This window comes from Silurus meridionalis, chromosome 22, assembly GCF_014805685.1.
Source record: "Silurus meridionalis isolate SWU-2019-XX chromosome 22, ASM1480568v1, whole genome shotgun sequence".
NCBI classification, from domain to species: domain Eukaryota; kingdom Metazoa; phylum Chordata; class Actinopteri; order Siluriformes; family Siluridae; genus Silurus; species Silurus meridionalis.
The window spans coordinates 8,495,722-8,523,217 of record NC_060905.1 but is presented as its reverse complement, the minus strand read 5'-3'; the positions used below and the strand labels follow the sequence as shown (position 1 = coordinate 8,523,217).

Genomic DNA, 27,496 nt, shown 5'->3' with positions numbered 1-27,496 from the left:
TTCTCTTTTAGTAGAGGTCTTTAAAAACATCTAGGGTTATAGCATTGTTTTTCTAACTGCAACTCTGAAATTCTGATAGATAGATAGATAGATAGATAGATAGATAGATAGATAGATAGATAGATAGATAGATAGATAGATAGATAGATAATCACACTACCAAAAATAAGAAATAATTTGCAATTCTGATTGACCAGAATCACCTGAATGTTATAAAACCATTAAAGAATATATGAGTTCTGTTAATGTCTCGTGTATTGCAATTATGTACAAATGCTTAACAGTGTGTGTGTGTGTGTGTGTGTGTGTGTGTGTGTGTGTGCGAGCCCTGTTTATTCCAGAGAAGCAAATGGGCGGTCAGGGGATTTAAAATGACCTCTCAAGCCTGATCTATAAGCAGAAAGCACAGATGTAGTATGATGTACGGGTGCGAGGCTTCTGCATGGCTTTGCAAATTTCTCATGAACTTCTGCGCGCTTTCGGAGTAAATGAAGTACCCAGAGTTCACGTGCGAGGAGCGCGCGATCCAGTGGATCCCGAGCTGCAGGAAGGGGCTGCGCGCGCGCACACACTTACACACGCACACGCACATACACACGCAGTCACCATGTTCATCTGCAGCATGGATTTCAGGAATACTAAGTATGAAAGGTAAAAAAATGCATTCAAGACTGCTTACTTTTCAGCCTCAACTGTACTTGCTGTGAGTATCTATCTATCTATCTATCTATCTATCTATCTATCTATCTATCTATCTATCTATCTATCTATCTATCTATCTATCTATCTATCTATCTATCTATCTATCTATCTATCTATCTATCTATCTATCTATCTATTTTTCTTTCTGTCCAAACAGATCGATTGATTATCAGAAACACCCCCCTGACTATTGCTCTATAATTATAACTGTATAACTTGTTTCTAGTTCTGTTGAGGGTCCAGAAAAATCAGTACACAAAAGATGTAGAATTTGCTCATCTGAGAAACAGCTCAATCAGGTGACTTCAAGTAGCCTTCATTTTTTTTCCACTGCTTTGTTGAACTGAAGGTACTGAGATAAAGTTGGACTATGCTGATAGTCAGGGTTTGCAGTGTGCAGTATAGTGTACTGATCACAGCTGTGTATTTATGTTATGTGCAAAGGAATCTGTGTGTAAAGGATGTTGACAGGATGGGGTAGAGTTTCCTAGAGGATAAGCAAAGTTTTATGTTTTCCTTTTTTGGGGAGAAAAAAGCCAGATGGCTCAGATCTGATTTGACTGTACCCCCAAACTCTTTCATTTTGCTCAGTGATTCTGTATATTGTTAATAATTGTTGCATTTTCACAGTTTTTTGCTTTTCATTCAAAGTTGGGAAAGTATTAGAAGTAGAAGAACATTCGTAATATCTTGACCTGTCAATGGAAGATTCAATTTGCTAAATAAAGCATGCAACCTTTTCCCCCATGATCTTAAATCTTTTTTTTGAAGATAATTTTTTGCATTCTCTTCAGGACCGGACTCGTCATGTTTGTTTTTATAGATCCCTGACATTACCCTTGTGTGTCTGCGTTTTGGTATCAGTATATCTGTACACATGGTTTTTAACTTAAACAATGACACTGCTCATGTATGCATATTTACAGCGTATGTTTGTGACACTTCTTAATGTTTCACCCAGACATTATAAACACAATGAAGTCCTAAAATATTTATGTCTCCTTAAATAAAGCAAGGGTGTGTGTTCCAGCTTAGACACAAACTCACAAGGGAAGAGGTTTCCATTCATTGTGTGCAGTGTGGCCTTTGCATGCGGGTCAAAATAACCTGGCATAAATCATCGGGGTGTGTTATAGGAAAATAATCAATGGTAGAGTTGATGCGATAGTGTTATAGATTTATTCAGTTTAATGAAGGTCAAATGATATTGGCATCATTTATAGTTACATGTACTGTGGAATTATTCTTTCCAAGATTCCTTTATTGCCAAACAATGCTGTTGTTAGTAATAAAGACAGTACAGCTTACCATTTAAAGAATAAAAAATAAGCATAAAAGTTGCACAGAATCTGGCAGCCGATGAGTGCAAATTTAGCAGCAGTGATATATATATCGCATAGATTTCTAATCATGCACAATGTTATTAAAAGGGTTTATTGTAAATCTTATGTATTATAGCATGTGCATCAAGTGCATGAGTCCCTGTATAGTTGCTGTAGGTATGAAAACAATAATGTTGAAGGATTTATTTATAACTTTAAGTGATAGGATTAATGTTACAGATACACTGTTTTGGAAAATGGATCCAATCAGTGTCCATTAACGAATGGAAACATTGGGAAACTGCTAACAGACTTTAAGTTATTCAGCCATAAAGCATTGACCACCTATAAAAAAAAAACACATGCAACATACAACCAATTATATATTTATTCTGTTATATATTAAAGCAGTAATGTTTAATTTGACATCTATTCAGTAGCATGTAAATAACAGCTTTTTTTGGAAGTCAGCTGGGACCTGGGATTCTTTTACAGAACAGGATGTTAGAGCAGGAATGCTCAAGTTGGAGGCCCATGATTGGGGCATTACCCCCTTACATAACTTCAGATTACAACACAACTCTAGCTGCCTGGACAGTCGATATTAGGTGACATAATTGCCCCATTAAACAATAAGATCATTCAAACCTACAGAAACTGGCCCAAATAGTTAAAAACATTCAATAATGCATTTAAATGTAGTTTAACTGGTACAAGGGATTTGCTGCAGTTGTTTGTGACAAGGCAACTGGACTATTTCTAAAGTGAAATTTGGACTTAGACCCCAGAACAGCTCTATTAATCATCTATTGAGGCTCAGAGATCCGGATTGTTTTGCTTCACTGGCCACAGGCTACTTGTTCAATATTCAGTGTCTCACTATTATATTAGAACAGGCAAAGCTGAGCTGAAAACTACTGCTGTACACTTACACACAGTGGGGTGCTAATAAGTATATAACATGATGTAAGCCTCCCCAAAAACACACTCTCTTTTTAGGCACATCATCGAACAATGTGTACATCCATGCACCTTTGTGGCAATATTTCCTTTTGTACTGTAAGTAAATACTGAATCCAAAATATGATGTGTTTCAATTATTATAAAAATCATATGCAGCTGTGGGAATGTTAAAAACTTTTTTCACATTGTGTGTATATACATCTAAGCAGAAGAAAATAAAAGCCCTAATATTTAGCAAGGATTGTATGAATGCATCTCTGTTGTGGAATTGTGCCAAAAATAACTTTACACAGTACACAATATAGAGCACGGAGAACTTCACAAGCCATCATTTCGGATTAGCAGAACATTGTTTCGCGTTCTTCTGTCAGGTTTATTCATTTAGTGTGATAAATTATGCACATTCAGTTCACAAAGCACACCTGGGAGATCTTTCCAGATTTCAAATATAATCATTATCAAGATGAGAATCTACGCCTTTGTTTTATGCTTCTCGTATCTCTGTGTGTATAAAACAACTGCTAAAATGTGCCTGATGGTTTTAGAAGCATGCTCTGCAACAGACATAAAATAAGGGAGCGCTGGGGATCAACATAACATGGGGCAAAATGTAACATTGACTTTTCATTTTATTACACAATGTGCACTTTTGGCCACATTTGCTAGCCAAGATCTGCAGCCAAGTTTCAGAATGGCATTAATTGTGTTTTGAAAAAATCTGTGTCAAAGTGTTTTATGCCTATAAGTCATTTTTATTGACCTGTTTGTAATAAAACCTGTATAACTTTATTTGTCATTTCCCTGCCTACAACTTAGCAACATGAGACCAACTAACAGCAAGCGTTTAGTACAACCTCCATATGGCAGAGATAGTTGTTCTTACAATGCGTTATAACTGAGCCACCTTTTGTAAACAATGAAAACAAGTTTATGAATTTCATATAAAATAATAAAATAAACAAAGTCCTTGAACCCTTTTTTTTTTTTTTACAGAATGACACAGTGAGTAAGAAAAAATGATTGTGCTTCTTCTATCCCTGGAGAGCAATGGATGTAGTGTGTATTATGTTAGAGGTGACATGAGTGTGTGAGATTGTACCCTGTATTCGATTGATACCACATCCATAGTTTCCACCACTTTGTGCTCGGAATACCCTGGAATAGGCTCCAGGCTTCCCTGCGGCCCTGTATAGGATTAGAGGAATAGACAGTGGATTGATGGCTGGATAGTACCAAATGATTGGTCTGTCTGTAATATTATACAGGCAGTATAATGCAGTTTGGGTGGAAAATTTGTTAAATTCATCATAGAATTGTATTGAATTAATGTTGGTAATAATGTATCAAGCTTTTCTGCTAAGTGGTACAAAAATCTATTACAAATAACACCACCCTTAAGTGTTAAGTTTTAACATTGCACATACAATCACCAGAAATGGCAAAAGTACACACATCTTTCACTTAAGTAGATAAGTACAGATACTCATGTTTTAAAATACTCGGGTAAAAGAAGTTCTGACTATACTTTATTATTTAAAGTTAAAGAAGTTTGGGCTCTAATATGTACTTAAGTAAAAAGTAGCCATTACTATTACCTGTTTTAGAGTCACGCTGGTAACTGGACCTCTCATCATAATAATATTAGGGCTGTCAATCTTTGAAAATATTTAATTGCTATTAATCGCATGATCGCATAATTGCAACTTAATTGCACATTGTTATCTGTTCTAAATGTACCTCAAATTAATACTTTCCTTTTTTTAAATACTCTAATTAACATGGACATGGACAAATATTGCTGCTTTATGCAAATGTATATTTATTATTCGTGAAACCAAACTCAACATAGAGCATGAAGACAAAATATTCGTGTAAACGTTTTAAAGTAAATTATGGTGTTCTAAATCACGTAAATTATCAGGACACCAAACGGAACCTTTGCTATGTTTCCACACGGAGGATTAATGAGGTGATACCGGAGAAACTGTTACCTCTTATAACCTTCATACGGATTACATAATCAGAGAATTTTTGTATTCGAGGTAAATTTGTTTATTTTGAGCTTTCAATTCATATATTTATTATGTCTGAGAGGCAAGTATTCAATGAGATTTAGGTTGTTTTATTTGTGTGTCTGTGAAGAGAGATGACAGAGACGGCAGAGAGCGCCCCCTGTCTGTTTGCTTTATTTTATAATAGCACAGTGTTTTGTTGTTATGAGTGTATACAAATAGAAGTACATCCTTTACAGATTCGTATGATGTATTGCTCTTTTTTGTACGATAAAAAAATACAGAGTAATTTAAGTTTGTTTCGCCGTTATGAAGAAAAAATACCACAAAAGGCGCTGGTGCATTTGTCGACCCCAGAGGGTTAATTGTGTGCATCATGGCGGATTTTGGTGTGGATTTAAAACTTGCCGCATCAGTAAAACAAATGGTTACTAGTTTATTTATTTATTATATCTTAGTAAAGAAGGGACGTTTTGAATGAACCTGTGTTGCGTTGAAGGTTTTAATTTAGTCTCTTTTATATTTATTTATTTATTTATTTATTTATGTTTTTAATAAAAATGGTCAAACAGAAATGCGTGCTGCAGTAATAAAACCAGTGCCGTTAAAATTAATTAGCATTTAGACAGCCCTAATGAATATATTATTACACAACAATTAAAAATGTTGTTATCTAATAAATGTATCCAGGCTGGACATCCACCATATAGAACACAAGTATGGAAAAGATGATGATGATCAGGTGATCAGTTCTCTTTTCTCAATCATGTTTTCATCGCTGACTCACTCTGTCTCATCCACGTTAACCCCAGACTTCTTGTTGCCTTCTATCTTGCTCATTGTGAGCTTCATAAACTAGTCTACATTTGTGGTGTGTAAGAGCCAGGAAATAATACACCAGTGGATTGAAAAAGATGCGCAATGACAAGAAATCGGTTGATGGGCTAAAAACAGTGCACAATGAGAAGGAGAAATATTGACATTTTACCAAATAGATTAAAACTAAAGTAACGAGCCTGGTTTAAAAATGTAATTACAGATATTTGTGTAAAAATGTAATGAGTAAAAAAAAATTGTTTTCCAAAAAATAAACGAAGTACTGATTCCAGAAAAATCTACTTAAGAACAGTAGCGAACTATTTGTACTTTATTACTTCCTACCTCTGCCCATCACTTTCGGTGGAGTTGTACATGAACAGTAGGTGCTAGAAACACATTTAAATTGTTTGTTTGGATAAGGGAACTTTACATTGCTTGTATAAAGGAATGCTTAATTGAATATTTTGTTCATTACTAAAATGTGTTAGGTTGTTTCCCGCTCTCCTCTGTATGACAATTTCTTGCGTTACTGTCCAATGATCTGGAAAATGTAAACAAATGATTATTAAAACACTTTCCTCAGCATTCCTTAATGTATTCTCCCCTTGTCTTGCATAGAAATAAAGGATGTTTTGGCAGAAAAAAAAAAAATCCCCAAGCTACTGGTCTTCAAGTTCATCAATGCTCGAGTGACATAAAAGAGCACAGATTCCACATGGGGTTAGACCTGCCAATGACAGGCAACCACTGGGAAAAATCCTACAACGTGATCAGGATTAGAATACGATTCTGGCTCAGCATCATTTGCAGTATTAAAAGATAGGACCAGAGGGGGTATGCCTTTATATGTCAATAATCGCTTACATTTGTGTGTGAATGACACAAATTTAGCCGTAGCTCATAGCTTTTTGTCTGCCATACTTGATTTTTCTTTGTCATCAGGAAAACACTGCCTGCATTCCAATGCCCTTGTCAGCCTTCTTATTTTATGAGCTGTGCATGATGTTCACCAGTGTAAACAGTTAGGGCACGTAGCTTCAAAACTATTTGGCAGAAAACGCGTGTTTAGTTTGGCATGGAGAAACTATGATTGGTTTACATACTGTAACCCAGTTTCCCAAAAACATTGCAAAATGAAGTTGAATGTCATGTTCACTTTAAACTTTTACCCCTTACTTATAGTATGTACAAATGGTTTGTGGACACTTTTATTCATATGTGCTTTCTTGATCATCACATTCCACAAATTTAATTCCACAAATATTTGCTGTTATAATAACCTTCTCTTTTCTGGGGGGATGTTCCAGTAGATTTTGGAGCATGTTTGTGGTGATTTGTGCTCATTTACCCACAACGGTGTTAGTAAAGTCAGGTACTGATGTAGGGTGAGGAGGCCTGCGGTGCAGTCAGCTCCAAATGGTGGTTAGTAGGATTGAGCCTTCTTCTAATCCAACTCATGCAAAAAATATCGTTTGGATCTCATTTTTTCTAAGCTATTATTTTTCCTCTAGATTTATGATAAATTTGTAATTAAATATATGTATAGCTAGAAAAGTCCAGTGTCCCAATACTTTTGCTTGTACGATGAATATTTTTATTGGGCACTGGAAAGTCAGGGTATTTTTTGTCTCGCATTAGTAAATACTATACATTATGTAGCAGGATATATAAAAATATAGACGAAGAATTGAATTCACACCATTTCATAAAGAAACAAAAAATGCCCCTGCTTTCCTCTCATACGTATTTAGAATATGATGAAAGATTTCTCTAGACAGTTCTCTTTCATGGAAAGCCACCATGAGATGTAATTTAAATAAAAAGAATACCATCTCTTTTCACACTCAATTTAATTAACTTTTTTTCTTGTGGATAATTTTGATGAGTTGTTTTACACTATCAAACTTCCTGTAAAATAGTTTTACTAATGAAATATGCTTGTGTGATTATTGATGTGTTCTTTTCTCTCTCGGGAAATACGAATGTACATGTGTCAGAGGTTTTACTGTCACTGGTATTACTGTGACTATGTTACTGTCACTGGTGTAACAACCTGTGCTTATGACACCATTAAACACCAAAAAGAATTTCAATGCTGGCACAATTTCCAAAATAGAACAAATCACCCACATACTTAATTAATAAAGCAATCTACAGTTTCTTCTTTCGATTTTCTTTTTTTCTTTTAAACATACATCCATTTATCATCTGTGGAGTTCCACATGTTCTCCTTATCTCCATGTTTTCCAGTTTCCTTACACCTCACAAACAATTCCTGCTTCACCCTGCTTTGTTGCTGTAACAGACCAGGATAGATGTGTATACAGAATGAATGAATGAATAAAAGTCTGAATCGTAATAATCAGGTACGATCTGTTTGTTGTTTCAGATTCATGAACAGTCGAGTTCCATCCAGCAAAAGATATCAGCCAACTGAATATGAACATGCTGCCAATTGTGCTACACATGGGGTACGTAGACTCTGTCTTTATAATATTAAATAAAGGTGGATTTGTGAAGACACATGGACTAGTGGTGATAGTGAGGTTTTTTTTTCAAGACACAGGCAGTAGGTGAAGTTCTGATCAGGAATCACAATCAGTAAATTATTGAATATAATGAGGGTTTAAAGTGTTATCTGTAAACCTGCATTGATATGTACACTATATGGACAAAAGTATTGAAGTATTGATTTCCAGCCATATTTGGTGATTTGACAAACTGTTATCACAAAGTCACTGGCACACAGTTGTATAGGATGTCTATGGATGTAGTAGCATTACGTTTTCCCAAACCTGTCCCAGATTCACAGTGCACAATGTGAGCTCTCTGAGGATATGGTTTACATGGGTTGAGAGTAAGATCTTGACTGGCCTGCTATAGAGCTCTGACCTCAACACTATTGAACACTTCTAGAATGAAATGAAATGCTGACTGCACCTCAGGACTCCTCACCCTACATCAGTACATGACTTTAGTAACACTGTTGTGGCTGAATGAACAGAAATCTTCACAAGAACACCCCAAAATCTAGTGGAACATCTTCCCAGAAGAGTGGAGGATATTATAACAGGAAATTTAGAATAAATGTGGAATGGGATGTTCCAAAAGCAGATAAGAATCTAATATTCAGGTGTCCACAAACGTTTGTCCATATATTATAAGTATTTTTATGTGGCAGATGGCAGTGCTATCAGATACAGATAATATACCCTTGTTATGTTTGATTATAAAGCCGTAGTAGAAGATGATTCAAAGCAATGAGCTAACAACATTATGCTGGATCTAATTTTGATCTCTGTCACTAGTTAGCCAAGATTTTATTAATTTATTTGTTTGCTTCTTTAACTATTTATACAAAAGCATGAATGTATATGAGTGCTATATACAGATATGTGTTTCTAACCCAGTTCTCTATACAAACATTTAGAAAGAATTTTCTTGGAAGATTATTTTATGGATTTTGATTTAACCTTTAGCAACTCAAGAGAGGACAACTCCATTAAACTTTCCTCCGAAACTTTGTCTCGAGAGCTATTGGGCCATGTTGGATGTTGGTGTCCTTCTGATCTAAGGCCCTCTTGTATTTTCACCCCTGTACTGACATGCATAAAAAGTACAAGGATATAATCTTAAATAAGTAAAAAATTCTTTCAGCACAGTGAAATAACATGGAACCACGAGCATCAGTTGCATCAGCATAAAACAGCAGAGCAGAAGAGAACCCACCTACACACACACACACACACACACACACACACACACACACACACACACACACACACACACACACACACTAAAAGGTAGAGCAGCATAATCCTCTGATTCAGAATGCAGCCTTTAGAAAAGTGTTTGATTTACCACCCAGATTTCACTGCAGTGCACTCTGGGAGTTTTTTGGGAGTTTTCAGTGTTTCATTTCCTCCTGAGTCAGTGCTGCAGTTTGTGTTGCTCTCAAGTGGTTTGCAAAGTTATTTTTCATGGCTGTGTTTCTCTGTTTTTGGGGGAACACTAATGTTTGGATAAGTCCTGCTCTCTATAATCTTCCTCCCATGCTTTTACAGCCTCACATCTGGCGGGACCGGCACACAGCCGTCTCTCGGACAGAAAATCCTCTCTGATCTTTTTTTATCAGCCTACCAACCTGAAAGGACATCCGTGCAATGAGTGTATACATAACAATGCTTGTGTCAGACTCAGTTTGATATCAGGGTAAAGAAATAATGCGTTGTTTATCCATCTTCTGTGGGTTTGTTGACCTGGTGATGGCAACATCTGTTTGAATCATGTTTTGTTTTTCAAAAAGTGATGGGAAATTAACAGGTTTAAAGAAACAACAAAGCTACATAGACATTGCTACAATACTGTATTTGTTATTAATTAATTAGACCAGGAACTGTCAGTATGTTAATATTTAGTAGAATCAACCCATTAGTTGCATGTGGACCGTTAGAAACGGTTGATGGCAATGAAACCTACAAACAAACATTTATTTCCAGATGAATGGAAGTTACAGAGGTCAAAGTCAACGACTAGGTCAGGAACTCTTTAGTTGTTTTCCCTATTGAAAAGATGAGGAACTAGACTTGTAAATTATATTCAAATTATATTGGGCTTTGTGGTATTTTTTTCCCATCCATTGAAATTGATTCATAGAACTATGTTATTTCCTAAAGTTATTATTATTATTTTTTTAAATATGTCTGTTTATTTGATCAGTTTTGGATTATTCCAAGTATCATGGGCAGTTCACTGCTGTACCTCCTCTCTGACGACAAATGGGAAAGCATCACAGCATGGCTTTATGGCACCGGACTGTCTGGCCTGTTCATCATGTCCACTATGTTCCACACCGTGAGCTGGAAGAAGAGTCACTTGCAGTGAGTATTTTGCGTAGAATTCAGTGCTGAGAAAGTGTGTGCAGTTTTCATAATGACGCACACGTTAACACACACACGCTCAGCATCAGTGAACTTGATATGACTGTGATAAGAACAGATAAGAACAGAGTGTCCTGTCTTATTTCCTTTATGGAGCTGGACATTTGTTAGCACCAGGCTTCATATAATGGTTAATCTTCACGTGTGTGTGTATATATATATATATATATATATATATATATATATATATATATATATATATATATATAGGCAACACCTTGTAGCTGTCATACTCTCGACATGCACATTGCCTCACATTTTAACACATCTAACTGTAAAAGTTAACGGATTCTGAATACTAATTAGGCAGCTTTAACTGTTCTAGGAAGAAGAGTTCCTAAGCTTAAGTGGCAGATGCATGTTTTACACACAGGATGTTTATCCACTTACTGTTTCTACTGAGAGTCGTATTACACTTGTCAGACTGGTGTAGCGCTATTTATGTAGAAATACCTACATGTAAATAATTGTAAACTTGAAAGGTTAAACAAAGAGACCGCTTTCTATCTTTACTGTAAAATTAGGTGTGAATGGTACGCTGTAAAAAAAAAAAAAAGTGTATTAATTTGATTTTAAAAAAGGAACGTTTGGTGGGGTGTAGGGATGAAAAAAACAGATTGTATATATTAAACAGGTACAAATACAAACTAAACTAGGATTGTTTCCACGGCGTCTGATTAAGAGATGAAAAAAAAATCATACAATTGAATGATTGTTAGTTTTTTGGGTATGAGCAAGAAGTCAGTTTATTGAATTTGCAGGACAAAGAAAGACCATGTTCACTAACATGAACCTACAGCATTCATTCCTTCATCCTTAGTAATCATGCCAAGGCATCAGGATCCTGCTGGCTCATACAGTATCTGGGGACAAACAAGTGAAATTAAATTGTTATTATGTGCAAGTACAGACAAAAACAATAATGTTTGGCAAAAAGAAAATATATTGAATATAATCAAATGTCAATCATATATTACCTTTCAGACTAGAAGATTGTTTTTCATCATTATCTGCTCCTTATTCTTTCTCTAGACAAAAAGATCCTGTCAGTTGAAGTACAGCTTTATGTACAAATATGTTTAACAATCTTATATCTGGTTTTAGTGTAATTTTACAGAATATATTTTTTTTGGTTATATTAAAAAAATTTTTTGTGCTGGCAGCTCTGGCATTTGCACCCATGTTTTCTTTTTGTTAGTTTTCTACTGGCATATTGGTTAAAATAGAGAAAAGTATGAACAGTAAATGCCATATGAAGCTTGTCAAACCTGTAGATATCTCCCAGATCAGCTGCACTGTACACTTACATGAATTTACAGATTTAAAGGAACTGCCTCACATGGGCTTGTCGATTCATGTTGGGATTCTCAGATGATTACTTGATATATCTTTTCATGTGTCACTCCTCATTACTAAGTGAGTGACGTCAAGGGTTCAAAGAGAAGAAAAAATCTAACTTGAAACCCTCCATTTGTGCTCTTGCAGGATTGTAGAGCAGTGCTTTCACATGTGTGACAGGATGGTGATTTATTTCTTCATCGCTGCCTCGTACGCCCCCTGGTGAGTGCTCGAGGTGTAGGTGTGAGCATCTCATTGCTTAAAAAAGGATCCTGTGTGTTCTGTAGAATCAGTTAAGGTCTGTTTGTTGTCAGGTTGTACAACATTTAATGTGGGAGTTGTGTGCAGGTTGAACCTGAGGGAGCTCGGCCCCTGGGCGGCACACATGCGCTGGCTGGTGTGGATCATGGCCTGTGTGGGATCTGCTTATGTCTTCTTCTTCCATGAAAAGTAACACAGCTGATTTTTCTTTATGAATTTTAGCTACATGAGAGAGATTGTTTTTGGTTTGCTTGAGAATGATACAGTGGAAGAATATGTACAAATAGCTGCCTACTGTCTGGATTAGATGTTGGCATAGTCTGCATATTTTATCACAAGAAACAGCGAACACTGCAATCCATGGCAAATAAAAAAAAAATTAGTTTCTTCCCACAGTTATCACCTGGAATGGTCAATTTAAATGGGTTTGATAGTAATGATCAGTAGTAGTAGATAGTAGTAATTGAAATTATAGTAAAAGATTCTTTGCTTCGTAAAAAGTTTTCTCTTTAAACAAAGAACGTCTAACCCCAGTCCCATGAATCAAAATTTTTTCTAATACTCTACATTATAAAGTCCTATGACATCTTTTATGTCCTGAAAAACTTTTATATATTGAGTGTGTAGCAATGGCTGTGCATGAGAAATGTAACAGCAGTGTAAATACTTAATAACTTCTCTTAATGTTTAGGAACAAGATACTGGACCTGACTTGCTACACGGTTATGGGAGCCGTTCCTGCATTTGTGCTTTTGTCAATGGTAAGAAGGAAGCCTTCATTGTACAGAAGTCACTAGTAGCTGAAATCATTTCTGTATTCAGTCTTAGGCAAAATTCTGCTATTAATGCCTATATGTTTTGTGACACCCAAACTTTAAGGATTGCTATATTACAAAATATATTTAATGAATTGAATATTAAATGTATATACACCCTTCAGGCATAACATTATGACCACCTGCCTAAAACAGCTTTGACCCATTGAGCATTAACAGTTTCTTCAGCAGTTTGAGCTACAGGTGCTCATCTGTTGGATCGGGCAACACCAGCCAGCCTTCGTGCATCACTGAGCCTTGGCTGCCCGTGACCCTGTCCCCGGTTCACCACGGTTCCTCCCTTGGACTACTTTTGATAGATACTGACCACTGCAGACCGGGAACAGCCCACAAGAGCTGCAGTTGCTGATGCACTGATGCTCTCCAGTCGTTTAGCTGTCACAATTTGGCCCTTGTAAAACTCACTCAATTTGTTACGTTTCATGTTATATTTGATCGGTGTATACGATATGTGGCTAAAGGTTTGTGAACACCTTATCACATGCTGCTTGAACATCCCATTCCAGATTTATTACCTCTTTGCTCTTATAATATGCTCCACTCTTCTGGGAAATCTTTTCACTACATTTTGCAGTGTAAGTCTGGGGATTTGTGATCATGGTCTGGGGTGCCGTTGGTGTTCCAGTTCACCCCAAAGTGCAGGAGACTATAGGTCTTCCTCTCTTAACTTCTAAAACCATATCTTCATGGAGAGTTTTGTGCACAGGGACATTGTCATGCTGGAACAGGTTTGAGCCACTACAAATGGATGTGATGGTCAGGTGTCCACAGTTGGCTAAATTGAGTTTCTTCACTGAGATTCAATGTACAAACACGACTCTGTACTCAACTTTATTATTGTAATCCACTGAGTCTTTTCTCTGTCTGCTTTGTTTCCAGCCAAACAGGGAGGGCGTGTTGGAGTTGTCCATGGGCGGAGTTTTTTACTGCTTGGGCGTGGTTTTCTTCAAGAGTGATGGCCTTGTTCCTTTCGCTCATGCCATCTGGCACATCTTCGTGGCTATAGGAGCAGCTATCCACTATTATGCTATATGGAGGTATCTGTATGCAACAGGAAGCAGCCATGTGAAAAGTTCCAGGTGACACACGGAGTTGCTGATGGACATCATGTGCTGCCTGGGCCACGAGGACCCATGTGTTTACTTGTATTGAGAATTTATTCCCAGTAATTTAATTGACAAGAAAAACCAGTTGGACCTGCTCATGTGCTGCCTTTCACACGATCAACAAACCAGTATCCTGTACTGTATTTAAGAAAATATATTTTTGTATAGTGAAACTTTAACTTAAAATGGAATAAGTTTAGACATCATTCATTTTACAGGAAGTTCACAGGAAAGTTCAGAGAAGTAAAGAAAAAAAGCATATTTAGGATTTGAGAACTAGTTAGCTGGTCAAATTGGGTATGTAATAATTCTTCATTTATTGAAAGCACATTGTGATTTCTGCCAGCATTTATTACAGAATTTGTACATTTGTACATCCTTTGTTTTGCACAAGGAAGGTTTCTTGAACATTGTATAGTATGTATAGTTTTTGTCCACATGGGCACTGTGATTTGCCTGCTGCTGAATTATAAGAATGAAAGATTAATAAAAAAAATAAAATAAAGGGTGTTTTTATTAAGAGTTAAACAGCTGAATGTACGGCTGTTGTGTTGGAAGCAGGGAAAAAGGTAAAGTGTAAGGATCTGAATGACTTTAACAAAGGGTCAAATTGTTATGGCTAGACGGTTGGATCAGGGCATCTCTAAAACAGCACGTCTTCAGAGGTGGTCCTGGTATACAAATCGTAATACCTTAAAGATCCAAGGCATTGATTCATGTGGGGAGCAAATTTCCACAAGAGTTGATGACTGCTCTGATCAAAAGGGGTCAGAACACAAAGGATCCCAGCTTGCAGCGAATGGGGTCTGTGCAGCCGCAGAGCGATCAGAGTGCCCATGCTGAACCTGTATACTCTCGAAAGCTCCTACAACGGACGTACAATATCAGAACTGTACCATGGAGTATAGTACACACCAATAAAGGTGTCTTTCTCTGATGAAACACATTTTCTCGTACATTATATGGACAACTGGATGTCACTTACCTGGGGAGGAGATGACACCAGGATATACCATTGGAAGAAGGCACAAGAAATGTTCTTATGGATTTAACTTTGACACATTCCACCTACATACAAACAGCTGCAGACTAAATAAAGAAGCTTCTTTCTTTCTAAAAGGATAAACTGTAATCAGAAATCTGTTGCTCTTCTAAGATTCCTAATCCAGCCTGCTAACAGTTTCTTAAATCCCAGACTTTCTTAAAAGATCTTCAAATTCATTGTAGGAATAGTTTGTCTTTACTTATGAATGTTTTATACTTTTTAAATAAATGGGATAAAACACTTTCTTTGCATAGACAAAAAAAAAATCCCCCAGCACCAAAACACTGGAAAAATAAACTTTTCTTCATGCCAAAGGTGCTTCAGACCTCTGTGTAAGAATTTCGATTTGTACACAACAGACAAATTTGTCATATAAAGTGGAAAAGGTATGATGTGCAACACTTTTACAGCTTTAGGGGCTTCCAGCAATACAAATACACCACCTTAATGCCAATTAATAGCAATGTTTAATATGATGCTTTCAAGATTCCCTGGCAAAAAAATAAAATCCATGCCAGTGTGATTGAGTGATTCTGATTGAGAAACCGGATAGCACATATTCCCATTGTGCAGCGCAAGAGTTCTAAACAGGCAGGAAGCTGGAATGAGACTGCAGAAGGCCACTGATGGCCCTCATGCGCTGTGGCAGGGCAGCGTTGGTGTCTCGGTGCCAGCGTGGGCAGTCACCCTGGGCAGAAGGCGTTAACACGAACTGGGCGACGTTTGGCAGTCTCAGAAGGTTGATGAGCTCATGTGCTCGTGTGATGATCTCCTCGCTGTCCTCATCGCTGAAGCACGTTGCCACGCGTCCACTGTGCGCAAATGAGCGCATCTTCGACAGAAAAAGTGAAGCTCTAGAACCCAAAAAAATAACACTCATAAGGTTTTCTGCTTGTATACACTGGAATTGGAGTATTAGAATAATTTACTTGGTAAACATGTAAAAAGTATTATGTTACATAAACATGTCTTCCTAACCCTAACCTCTCCTTGCCCTATTTCATTATTCTTGTACACATGGAGTCTTATTCACTCCAACAGAGAAATGTTATTGAAAAAATGTTTTTTTTATGAGCGAAAGTCATTTTTTGTGCTGGTGAAGGATGATAAATATGTAAGAAATAAAACATCACATGCGAATTCTTTAATCAAACAGCCAATGAGAATTAAAAATAAAATCTGGCTTGTAATGGACCAACATCAAAGAGGAAATAGAGCTTCTGTTGGTTCATATTTGACCTCGATACCAAGTTTAACAATCTTTATCTGTAATGTGTAATCTGAAATGTATAATTATTGTACTCATTAAACAGCACCCTATAGCACTGTATTACTACTGAATATTAGTGAAGAAAGGTGTACCGAGGGATGAGGTCCTGACTGCGGGATGCCAACTTTGCCAGCGCCGTCATGAGCACAGTGAGCAGTCGTGGGGAGTAGCGAGGCGGGCTGGCAGACTGGCGTACCTGTGTGATCTCAAACAGCACCGCCTCAAGCCCCTCGAAAAAGGAAGTAATCAGCTCCACGGTACAACGAGGGTCATAGGAAAGTGACAAATACTCCCCGATTACCCACACCTACAACATACGTACTGCTGTTTAGCTGATTAAGCAATATTACATTACACTGTATAGAATAAAGATCCAGCATGGTTATTCTATTCTCCCTCACCACATGTGTATAGAAGTCCTCTTTAGTGTAGATGTTTGTCGTGGTGCTGGTGAATTCCAGCAGCTCCTTGTACTGATCAACAATCAGCGGTGGGTTCAGCTTGCACAGGGCCTGAAGGTGTGTACTGAAAACTCTTCAGCACATGAACAATTTTCAATTCATTTTATTAAAATATTCATACATAGGTATGGTGAAAGTGTTAAGACTTTCTGACCTCTGCACTTCAGTGCTGAAGTTCTTTATCTTGTACAGCAGGCTGCTTCTTTCCAGCAGGACCAGCAGCAGCTGGTTCATCATCTTCCCATCGGCCATCTACAAACATATAGAATTCCCTTATATATGTGCCAGGTTTATATTCAGTCTGGGCGAAAAATTCTTAAGTGCCAATGCTGAGGATTGGACATACGCCTGTGGTTTTGATCCAAATCAAATTTTAGCTCCCGTCACATCTTCATACTGTTACCTGCATAATTGTGTTGAAGTAGACATGTAACAGGACAGGAACAATTTGAGCACAGCACAGCACACGAGGACTTTCGGCCATCCCCTCCAGAGCATCATGAAGCATACTCAACCTGAAGAGCAGCATAGAGCAGTAAGAACAGCACCGAACCTTTAATTGCTTTTGACTTTTTTTTTGTTGATTTTTTTAATTATTTGTAACTATTTAACAGGAAATAAGACAGTAGTTTCTACACTGATTCATTTGGTTTATCATTCACCAAAAAAATATGTTAATATTACAAGCAACAAGCTTGTCTCACCGGTCAATGGTGTCTCCGGTGCCTGCCTCAGGTCTGAGGATGTAGAGGAACAGACCTCTGTAAGATGGCTGACGGAAGGCATCCAGGGACGCTGTGATCTTGGAACCCTGCTGGTCCCACACAGCACGATCTGCAGCCTGATACCATGCTGACCTGTAATGAGATTCATCAATACCAGTCAATACAGTGCTTTTCTTTACTCTTGCGCTGTTCCACAAAATATCCACTGCAACGACTGTTATAAGGTGAGATTCTTCATTACTTGAAAAATCTGTCGTGTCAGCAATAAAAAAAGTGCATTGTGATAGAGGAGAAAAGAAATCCTTAAATAAGGTATACTTAAATATACACAAAAAGATTCAGGCATTTAACAAAATACCACTACAGAAATCTTTAGTGGGCATTTATCATTTGTAGCATGTGGAATTGAGTCCAGTGCTTTGGGGTTGACTCTTACACTATATGGACAAAGGTTTTTAGACACCAATATGTGCTTCATCCCCAAACTTGTAATTGTCTAGAATGTGTTCTGACTTCAATCCAAATAAACATCTTTGGGATGAACTGGAATACCAACTGCACCCCAGCACCATCACAGTGCCTGATCTCATTAATGCTCTTTTAAGTGAAGGAACACAAATCCAAACTTATGAATTTATTAAGGTCAACCAGCTGTTGCAGCTCTAAAGACTCGATTTAAATGTTAAGTAACATCAAATCTTAAATACTGCCATGCTGCTGATGTAAAGTCTATTAGTTTTCCATACAAGACAAATGCAAGGTCATTGATCATCAGGCAGATGAACATTTGGCTTTTCTAATTACAGAAACCTAGAAATGAGGTCTAATATTTGCATTCAATCGATTTTTTTCCATAGAGTGAAATGCTTATATATATTTATATACACATACATCATTAACCTAGAATAATTACATATGCTGTATAAGGTACCAAATCTGGCCAACCTGTGCTGAAGATCCAGGGCTGCTGCCAGGCAGGGAAGATCCAGCAGCGTATGGAGTAACTCGATCGCCGTTTCAGGAGCCAGAAAAGAAGGCAGCAGCTCCATAAACTCAGAGATCAGCCCTGGACTGTTCCATGCCAGAAACTATTGGACATAACACAGAGTAAGTTAGATTGCATCACTCCATCCGCTGGCTAATCGGGCAACTCATTTGAGCTTTGTGGAGAGAAAAAGTCACCTTGAGCAGGTTGGGGAAGCTTTGCCTGTATATGGCCACTTTCTTCTGCAGCACGCTCACATTGTGCAGGCAAAAACTAACAAATTCAAAGGCCAGCATGGGTTCGTTGAAGAGCTCTGCTGGGAAACGGCTAAAGAGATGGTGGAAGACGGCTTCTGATTCCACAGCAGCGGTTTCGCCTGGGTAAAGAACATGCACAGACATGGTGCCATCAACACACAACATGGGTAGTGTGTCAAGACTGAAACTTGGTCAATTTTAGTGCAATGATCCCTTCTACACAAGAGATGTTAGATGTATAGGAGATTGTGTAATGTACATTAGTTTTTTTGTTTTTTTAAAGACCTTATGGGAGATAAGAGAAAAGTTTTGTTGCAGGCAGCAGGACACTTACTGTGGCTAAGGTAGAACTGAGCGATGGGCAGCAGGACACGAGCAAAGGCCAGATCTGTACTCAGCCTGCCATACAGTGCTTTAATACAGGGAAAGCCACGGTAAACGTAGGATGGATCCTCACTGCAAATTATGTCCATTATGGACACTGACTCCACAATGCACTGGACAACAGAGAACAGTACTTATTATAAATATGCCACATCACATGCATGCATATTACACATGCAATATCACATGCTTGTAATAAAAACAATTACTCCTGCTGAGTGCAGTATTCTGGTACAATTCAACAGATCAGGTAATGTCTCTAAACACTGCTTAATATATGCAAAAAGGATGGCTTTATGAGCAGGACACAAGTGCATTAAATCCATATATTGAGAAGGTGTTCACTACAGACGAAGCTCATAAATGTTTCACAAAAATGAGCACCGAACATTGACTGAAGACAAACCCATTGTTACTATATACTGTACATGCAAATGTAAGCACAAACAGTTTTAGGTATAAAAGGTATCCAATACAAAAAAAACATTGATTAAAAGATCAAAATATTAAATTGGTTACCGCTTTCTGTAGCTCTGCATCAGCTTTCTTCACAGCCTCTGGAATAAAAGACAATAATCATTTAAATGCTTAGACTAAAGCAGTCTGTTGGATGGGCTTGTGGTGGTCAACTCACTCCGGTCACTCTGTTCAATAAGCCGGTGGCAATACTCAAAGGCTTTCTCCCTCAGACGCTCTTTTGGGGGCAGCAATCGACTGGACGAGGAGGTTGCCGACACCATAGACATCACCGAACTATCCAACTCGGACCGGTCATCTACACATCCGATTGTAAAATAGAAGTGTCATTTTGAGGTAAAGAATTGATTAAAGTTGAAGAGTCAGAACCAACTTGAGGTATCCTCCCAAAAACATGCGAGTAGATAGACTCATGTGTGCATGATGCACTGAGATGGACTGGAGTCCAGTCCAGGGTATATTCCTGCCTTAAATACAATATCCCCAAGATCCACCACAACCCTGCATAAGATTTTTTGTAAAAGTGAGTCAGTGGCAACACAATAAATGGCTTTACTGCCACACAGCCCCAGGTCCAATCCAGAGTTTTAAGGTATGGCATGTTCTTTTCACATCCTCATGGGTTTCCTCTGGACTCACTGGTTTTCTCCCACCTTCCAAAAACACATTTTAGGTCGGAATTGATGTGACACACCCCCAGATGTAAATAAATGTATAATTGTGTATGTGTGTGCATGGTGCCCTGTGAGGGTCTGGTATCCAATCCAGTATATTTCTGCTTTAAATGAATGAATGAACGACGAATGAACGAAAGAATCCATTTAAAGACGAGATCATTTGAAGTACAATTGACAGTTTTAATTAAAGGAAACACGTGCTGTTATTTACTAATAATGGTAAACAATTATTGATTTACTGTTAGAAAATAAATTCAAATCACACAGCAAAAAGAAGCTCTGATTTGTGAATAGAACGTGGAGGCCCAAACCAGGTCCTGGAAATGTATCTTATATAGAGGTTATTTGTAGCAATAATACCACAATAGATTTAATATTTTCTTGGACCAGGGTTGGGTGCACCAGAAGAAGAAAAAAAAATCTGATTAAATGTTATACAAATCAGATTGAAGTCAAGCGTTAAGTGGAGCTTTCTGCTTGCTGCTTACCTTGAAATGAAGTTGTGTGAACGACCTGTGGTCTTTTTAGCTGAGCTAGCAAAAGTAAAAATCCAATCCGGAGTTATTTCTTCAGGTCATAAAGTAAACCGCAAACTGACGACTAGATGGTAATCAAGCACAAATCTAACAAACTCAATCCAGGCTGCCTGGTACATCTGCAACAAAATAAAATGTACAGTAACAACCACATTCTCATCGAAACTTGCTACCTGATTCGGCATTCGATGTTCCATCCGTGTCATAGGTAAGCAGCCAGCTCTTGATCATTGAAAAAGTGTACATGTTCATCCACTGGTCTTCAGTGTAGCTCTGCCCCACACACAGCACAGTGAAGAAATCTCCTGCCACAGCTCCATCCACTTCAGTCATTAGTGCTGGCTGGAAACACAGTCATGCAGTGCTGAGAGCAGTCATGTTTCTTTTACTTGCTAACATTCAAATAGCAAGTCCATCTTGATAACTGAATGTGTTCACATGGGTAAAAAGGGAGCAGCTATGCATCTAAAGATTTCATTCAGATCTACAATCATTGGCAAATTCAGCCCCTACACAGTCCTTTAATTGTCAGCCAATCATATTGCATCAGCGTTAATTTCTTTATGCATAGTATGTTCATTAGATGTTTTGGTTTTTTTTTTTTTACCACTTTGTGAAAACACTTGCTTTGTGTCAAACTTCCAGGAAATCAACAGTTTCTAAAAGACTCAAACCAGCCCATCTGGCACCACCAACCATGCCACAGTCACAGCCACTGAGATTCTGTGTATGTATCTGCTAAAAAAATTTTTCTTTTTACACATTGCTACTACAGTACAAACCAAAAGTTTGGACACACCTTGTGTGTCCAAACTTTTGGTCTGTACTGTATATATATTGTTCTTTACCACTGAGCTACCTCGTGTACAAAACAAAATGTGGATTGAAAATAGTAAAGTCTAATAAGTAGCATGTTACTGTGAACAACAAAACGTTGGTCTGTGTTGCATAAACTAGTGTAAATATAAATAAATATTCATGACTTATTTTATATCTAAGAAAATGTATAGTGATTCTAATTCAATATCTACTGTCAATATTATTGTGCTTCTAACCGTACAGCTACAATCATGCGTTTGTGCTTTACCTGACGTGATCTGGGACTGGTGAAAAATCCGCCAGAGGACATCGAGGCTCCCTGGTAAATGCTGGCATATCGAAGCCAGTCAGCAAGTTTCCGACTAATAAGATTTACCTGATCTGGATTTAATACATTTAGAATTAGACCATTTTTCATATTTATTAGCAACTGTTCCCCTTACTTTTGGTGATACCCTGAGCTCACCTTCATTAAGGATATCCAAACAGAAGATGAACATTTTTGAGAGAATTGGAAGCGTGTGTTTGGGGATCTGTATCTCAGGCTGCCTTGACTCCAGACTCTTCAGTAAATTTTGACTGAGAGGAAGCAGATCATCCTTGCTTCTAGCCTGTAGGAAATATGCCCACTATTTCAGATGGTGCGTTAAACCTGGAGAAGTCTGTAAAGGCTGAACAGCACATACCTGTGAGAGCACGACACTGGCCGTGTAGCTGAGTGCTCTGCTGTCATGGCTGAGGTCTTTGGAGAGATCATGCGCACTGAGAGGCAGACTTTCCCTGAGGATGGTCGAGGACAGGACCTGTAACTGCTCCACACAGGATGGAGAGCGCAGCAGCATCTGGAGCTTCTTTGCAAGATCTGCTGGAAGCCTAGCACCAGAAATCATCATGGTATTGTTGTATATTTGTTGCAATGTCTACTTGCTATAGAGCTTGGAACAAAACAATTATTTGCAGTGTTCTAGATAATTGATAGAATGCCAGGGGTAGATTCACAGTTTTAGCACTGTCTGATTAAAAACCTCATTTTTTAATCATTTACCACAGCATTTTACATTGAAAAGGAAGTCATTATAAGCTCAAGTCCCTTCAATTTCACAATATTTCTAAATGTTACCTTGTTATCTGATTGTATTAAATCTTACATTAAAACAGATATTTTACTCATTGACCCCCTGATCAGACAGATCACTAATAAGAATGGTTCTATTTTGCATTCTTTCCTAATTTAATACAATAAATTATTCGCAAATTTGATTAATTTTGGTGGACAGAAGAACCTTTCAGATTAGAGATTCTTCATTCTTGGTTCTTCCCCTTTTTGTGAACTTGAGCTGGCATGCACGCTCGAGTAAAAACTAATGATCCATTATAGATCAAATCCTCCGAAGTGTCAGATGAACATGCTCTTCACAGAAGAGATGTGGAAAATCTGACCTTTCGTGCCAAATAGTTAACATGTATAATTTCACATTCACTTACATTTAAATAGGGACATAAAAAAAATGCAGCAATATTGAAGATTCACAATATCAATCCTTTGTTTTGAATATTATTAAATACTAAGTCTTGCAGTGTATCTTTGAGTGAGTGAGTGTGTGTGAGTGTGTGTTGCTGAGACAGAGCTCCATGTACAATGGGAGTCTGAGCTACAATAAAGAATCTTACGTTCTGGCATATTTTGTAGCAGAAACAATCAAGTGGAGCCTCTGAAGGGAATCGATCACCTCTCCTCCTGGGTCTTTACCAGAGTGGAGCTGTTTAGAAACGCGGACATAAAACTTCTGGAGCTCCTCTTCCTGTATTTCTCTACAAAAACAAATGTATAAAATATTACCATGACAGTAACTAATTCTCTAAACAGCCATTCGTTTACTTTCTCGATCAGCATCTCATAACATGGATCGGAGTTGTGGTGAAAAGATATATTACATGTTGCAGCTTTATTATGACTTTAAATCACTTCTTTATACGACTAAATCAGGCTTTAGCAAACATAATAGTAAACTAGCCAAATTTCATACCTCGCCTGCTTGATCAAACTCTCTGTTCCGGGAGCGTACATACTGAAGCAGCAAAGCCAACCACATCAAAGTAACTTTCTCTAGAAACTATAAATCGAATATAATCATAATAAATATGAATGCTGATTACAGTCAAAAGTGTGTTTGTTGTGTCAAACCACATGACAGCTAGTTCCGGGTTTGAGTGATCACGTGATGCTAAAACCACTGCTCATTGGTCGCTTTAAATTAGCATGTTGGGCTGTCACGTGTTGGTAAGAGCTGAGTGTGCAGAGTAGTGCTGGGAAAATCGGGTTATTTTGTTGACTTGGTGATATCTCATTCATCAGAATGAACATTTTTTTTGTTCATTTGAAATAAAATACATTTTGAATCATCAGATCCTCCAATAATTTATACAGGTATATATATAACTGCATAGCGTCTATGGGAGTCACGTGATGAAAGAACGAACGACTCGAATTAGAGTCGAGAACAAGCCATCACTAATGCAGAGCTCTGATGCTGCTTATTAATGCAAACACTCCTGTGGGAAATGACCAGATCTGCGGTTTCTCATATACTCCACCCAACCCATGTGGTACCAGCACTCATATACACACGTCACACACACACACAGGTGCATCTCAATAAATTAGAGTATCATTAAAAAGTTGATTTATTTTAGTAATTAAAAAAAAATGTGAATCTTGTATATTATATAGATTCATCACACACAGACTGATATATTTAAAGTGTTTATTTCTTTTCATTTTGATGATTTTATAGCTTACAGCTAATGAAAACCCAAAATTAGAATATTGTGAAAAAGTTCAATATTGGAGACTTGTGGTGTCAAACTCTAATCAGCTCATTAAATCCAATCAGGTTTCCTGAGCCTTCAAATAGTGTCTCAGTCTGGTTCAGGCTACACAATCATGGGGGAAAACTGCTGACTTGACAGTTGTCCAGAAGACGATCATGGACACCCTGCACATGGAGGGTAAGACACAAAAGGTCATTGCTAAAGAAGCTGCTGTTCACAGAGTGCTGTGTCCAAGCACATTAATGGAAAGTTGAATGGAAGGAAATAATGTGGTAGAAAAAGGTGAAACGAAGCCTATTTAAGAATTTGGGAGATTCACAAAAAGTGGACTGCAGCTGGAGTCAGTGCTTCAAGAGCCTCCACACACAGATGTATCCATGAGCTACAACTGACGCATTCCTTGTGTCAAGCCACTTCTGAACCAGAGACAATGTCAGAGATGTCTTACCAGGGCAAAGGACAAAAAGGACTGGACTGTTGCTCAGTGGGCCGAAGGCGTCTTTTCAGATGTTTCACACTGGTCTTACCTTAATCATACTGGTCACTAAGCATGATCAACTTTTCTCTTCATAAAACAAATTCACTAGATGATTATCTGCTTAGTTCACCTTCAGAGCAACATGAAGGAAGATTAAAAGCTAAAGGTTGCTGTTGCTTTCCAGGTATTTCTGGTTATATACAAAAAAAAAAAAAAAAAAAAAGAGCCCTGATTTGCAAAGTTCACTTTATTAACACAACTTGATAATACTCGAGTCCTAAGATTTGTGTAATTCATGGTTTACACTTTTAGAATAATATGTGGTAAGTAATCCACTACGTTTGGAATAAAGACAAGCAAATCCTACACACACACAATTTTGCATTATTTTAGACTTCAGAAAAAATGTTCATTGTACTGTATGAGTGTGTTGAAAAAAAAAAAAAAATAATAATAATACAAAAACAAAAAAAAATAAAGGAGAGAAAAGTGAGGGAACAGGATGCCTTAGATATCTCAAACCTTTTAATAGGCTGTGGTCACATTTCAGCATTTCCTAGCGCTTTCCACAAGGCAGTAAAGAGGACAGACAAGAGTTGAACATGTGCATAGAGAAAATGCATTACAATAAAACCGATTTCGTTGTAATCAGAATGAATTTGAGGAAAAAAAAAAAAAAAAAAACAGATGACAAAATAGAATTAAAGGAGGAAATACCATGGTATACAATATATTCAAATTTTTGCATGAGTGAAACATTTCTGAAGAAATGACGTATGAATATAAAAAAATAGTTCCTTTCAGACATCAGCCATTAACTACATATCTTTTATCAGGCATTTTACAGTCCAAATAAGGATTCTCTAAACTTTATAAGAATATACAGAGCACAGTTTGGTGGTGCTCAGACAAACGGTTTGAACAAACAGCCCTATACGGACACAGTGACTATTCATAATGTGCTTTGTTAATAAACTCGGTAAGAAAGCTAATCATGACACTGTTGTAGCCCTGTTTCAGCTGCGTGATTTTTTTTGTCCTTTATATTTCGGAAATAACAAAGAAAGCAACGTCTACAACAATCTTTTTTGTGTCAGGTTGCATGAAAATATCAGATAAATACTACTGAATGAATGACAGGAGCGTTATAATAATGGCTTTTAAAGACATTTGCATTTGAGCGAGGACTAACAGGGTTTGTATACAATCAGTAAAGGTCCTACAAACTAAGAAGTGAAAAGAAAACGTGCATCAGTTTATTATTATTTTTTTTTAATTATATAAATGTTTAGTGTATAAACACTTGCATAAGCTACTATGCATAAAACACCAAAAGCACACAAAATCAAAAACATGAGTTGCTGCAGGGAAAAAAAACCCCAATAGAATCATTGATAGAAACATTTTGTTAAAAAGGGATGCAAAACTGTTTGAGAGGCAGTGAAACATTCCTTTAGTGGATTTAAGGAGAAATTCAACTCTATAACCAAGTGCTTCTTTATTACTTCAAGGTTTTAAAGCCGTACTGCTCTTAATGCTCATTTGAAATAAATGCAAGAGTAATGTAAAACAGAACAGTGTGATTGTTCTCATTTGGAGTAGATTTACTGATCAAAAGGAGCATTAAAGGAAATATTAAAAAGGCAGAAACAATACATTTATTACATAGAAAAATGATTTCCTGACTATTTTTTACCTCCTTCCACACCTCTCCTGCCCCACATTGCCCTTATGAAGGCGAACTTATTTTGATTTACCGCTAAAATTGATCATTTCTGTCTTATAAGAAATATGTTTGATGTTTGTTTTGATCACAACGCATTAACCAAACCCTGATTACGTTTCTAGTATCGTTCGGTCAGTCTGGACAGTGTTATGTCGTTTAAAGAGTGAAAAAGCTTCAGTGTTTTAACTCCCAAAGCAGCAGGTAGTAGAGTTCGAAGCAGTATCTTTTGCTACAGAGCTCAAGGCACTAATCAAGTGGATATACATTTGGTCTTTTTGAGTGTTTTCTTAGGTTACATGTATTGCAAGTCTTTTCAGATGCTTATTTATTAAATGTCACGTGGAAACTGACACCACTCGGTTAGCGATTGTCAAAGAACCGCATTTGTACTTTAGTAGTAAAAATGTCATGTTTAACAAAATGAGTTGCTTAGAAAATCAGAAGAAAAAAAATGAGAACGTTTTATATAAGGTGTTTAACATTCATTAGGTTCCTCCCAGCATCATCCTAAGGTCATGAAAAGAG

The 27,496-nt window shown here is 37.3% G+C and overlaps 2 protein-coding genes across 5 annotated transcripts; one reads left to right on the top strand and one right to left on the bottom strand.

The window, feature by feature from the left end:
• The first annotated feature begins 323 nt into the window (after positions 1-323).
• mmd2a (monocyte to macrophage differentiation-associated 2a) lies at positions 324-14,445 on the top strand. 2 transcript variants are annotated; one of them, XM_046834735.1, is made up of 7 exons: positions 324-703; positions 8,208-8,289; positions 10,538-10,698; positions 12,244-12,318; positions 12,445-12,546; positions 13,049-13,118; positions 14,073-14,445. In XM_046834735.1, exons 1-7 carry the CDS (start codon positions 489-491, stop codon positions 14,274-14,276), a joined length of 909 nt encoding a protein of 302 aa, XP_046690691.1. In that variant the 5' UTR covers positions 324-488; the 3' UTR covers positions 14,277-14,445. The 2 variants fall into 2 exon arrangements, with proteins under 2 accessions (XP_046690691.1, XP_046690692.1); XM_046834736.1 differs by having other exon boundaries at positions 325-651.
• A 1,347-nt stretch (positions 14,446-15,792) lies between these two features.
• ap5z1 (adaptor related protein complex 5 subunit zeta 1) lies at positions 15,793-24,168 on the bottom strand. 3 transcript variants are annotated; one of them, XM_046834732.1, is made up of 18 exons: positions 23,963-24,168; positions 23,607-23,747; positions 22,622-22,808; positions 22,402-22,546; positions 22,204-22,316; positions 21,290-21,458; positions 21,069-21,113; positions 20,061-20,201; positions 19,946-19,983; positions 19,377-19,539; positions 18,983-19,161; positions 18,746-18,888; positions 17,780-17,932; positions 17,479-17,590; positions 17,230-17,327; positions 17,016-17,148; positions 16,707-16,921; positions 15,793-16,198 (listed from the first exon to the last, which is right to left on the bottom strand). In XM_046834732.1, exons 1-18 carry the CDS (start codon positions 24,001-24,003, stop codon positions 15,928-15,930), a joined length of 2,487 nt encoding a protein of 828 aa, XP_046690688.1. In that variant the 5' UTR covers positions 24,004-24,168; the 3' UTR covers positions 15,793-15,927. The 3 variants fall into 3 exon arrangements, with proteins under 3 accessions (XP_046690688.1, XP_046690690.1, XP_046690689.1); XM_046834734.1 differs by having other exon boundaries at positions 24,093-24,140; XM_046834733.1 differs by lacking the exon at positions 21,069-21,113.
• Between the last annotated feature and the right edge of the window lie 3,328 nt (positions 24,169-27,496).

Coding starts and splice junctions, on each gene's coding strand:
- mmd2a (XM_046834735.1), top strand. CDS start 489: ATGAAGTACCCAGAGTTCACGTGCGAGGAGCGCGCGATCCAGTGGATC. Junction 8,290..10,537: donor CCAATTGTGCTACACATGGG/GTACGTAGACTC, acceptor TTATTTGATCAG/TTTTGGATTATTCCAAGTAT. Junction 10,699..12,243: donor TGGAAGAAGAGTCACTTGCA/GTGAGTATTTTG, acceptor GTGCTCTTGCAG/GATTGTAGAGCAGTGCTTTC.
- ap5z1 (XM_046834732.1), bottom strand. CDS start 24,003: ATGTACGCTCCCGGAACAGAGAGTTTGATCAAGCAGGCGAG. Junction 18,889..18,982: donor GCTTCCCCAACCTGCTCAAG/GTGACTTTTTCT, acceptor TATGTCCAATAG/TTTCTGGCATGGAACAGTCC. Junction 16,922..17,015: donor AGGACTTCTATACACATGTG/GTGAGGGAGAAT, acceptor CGTATGTTGTAG/GTGTGGGTAATCGGGGAGTA.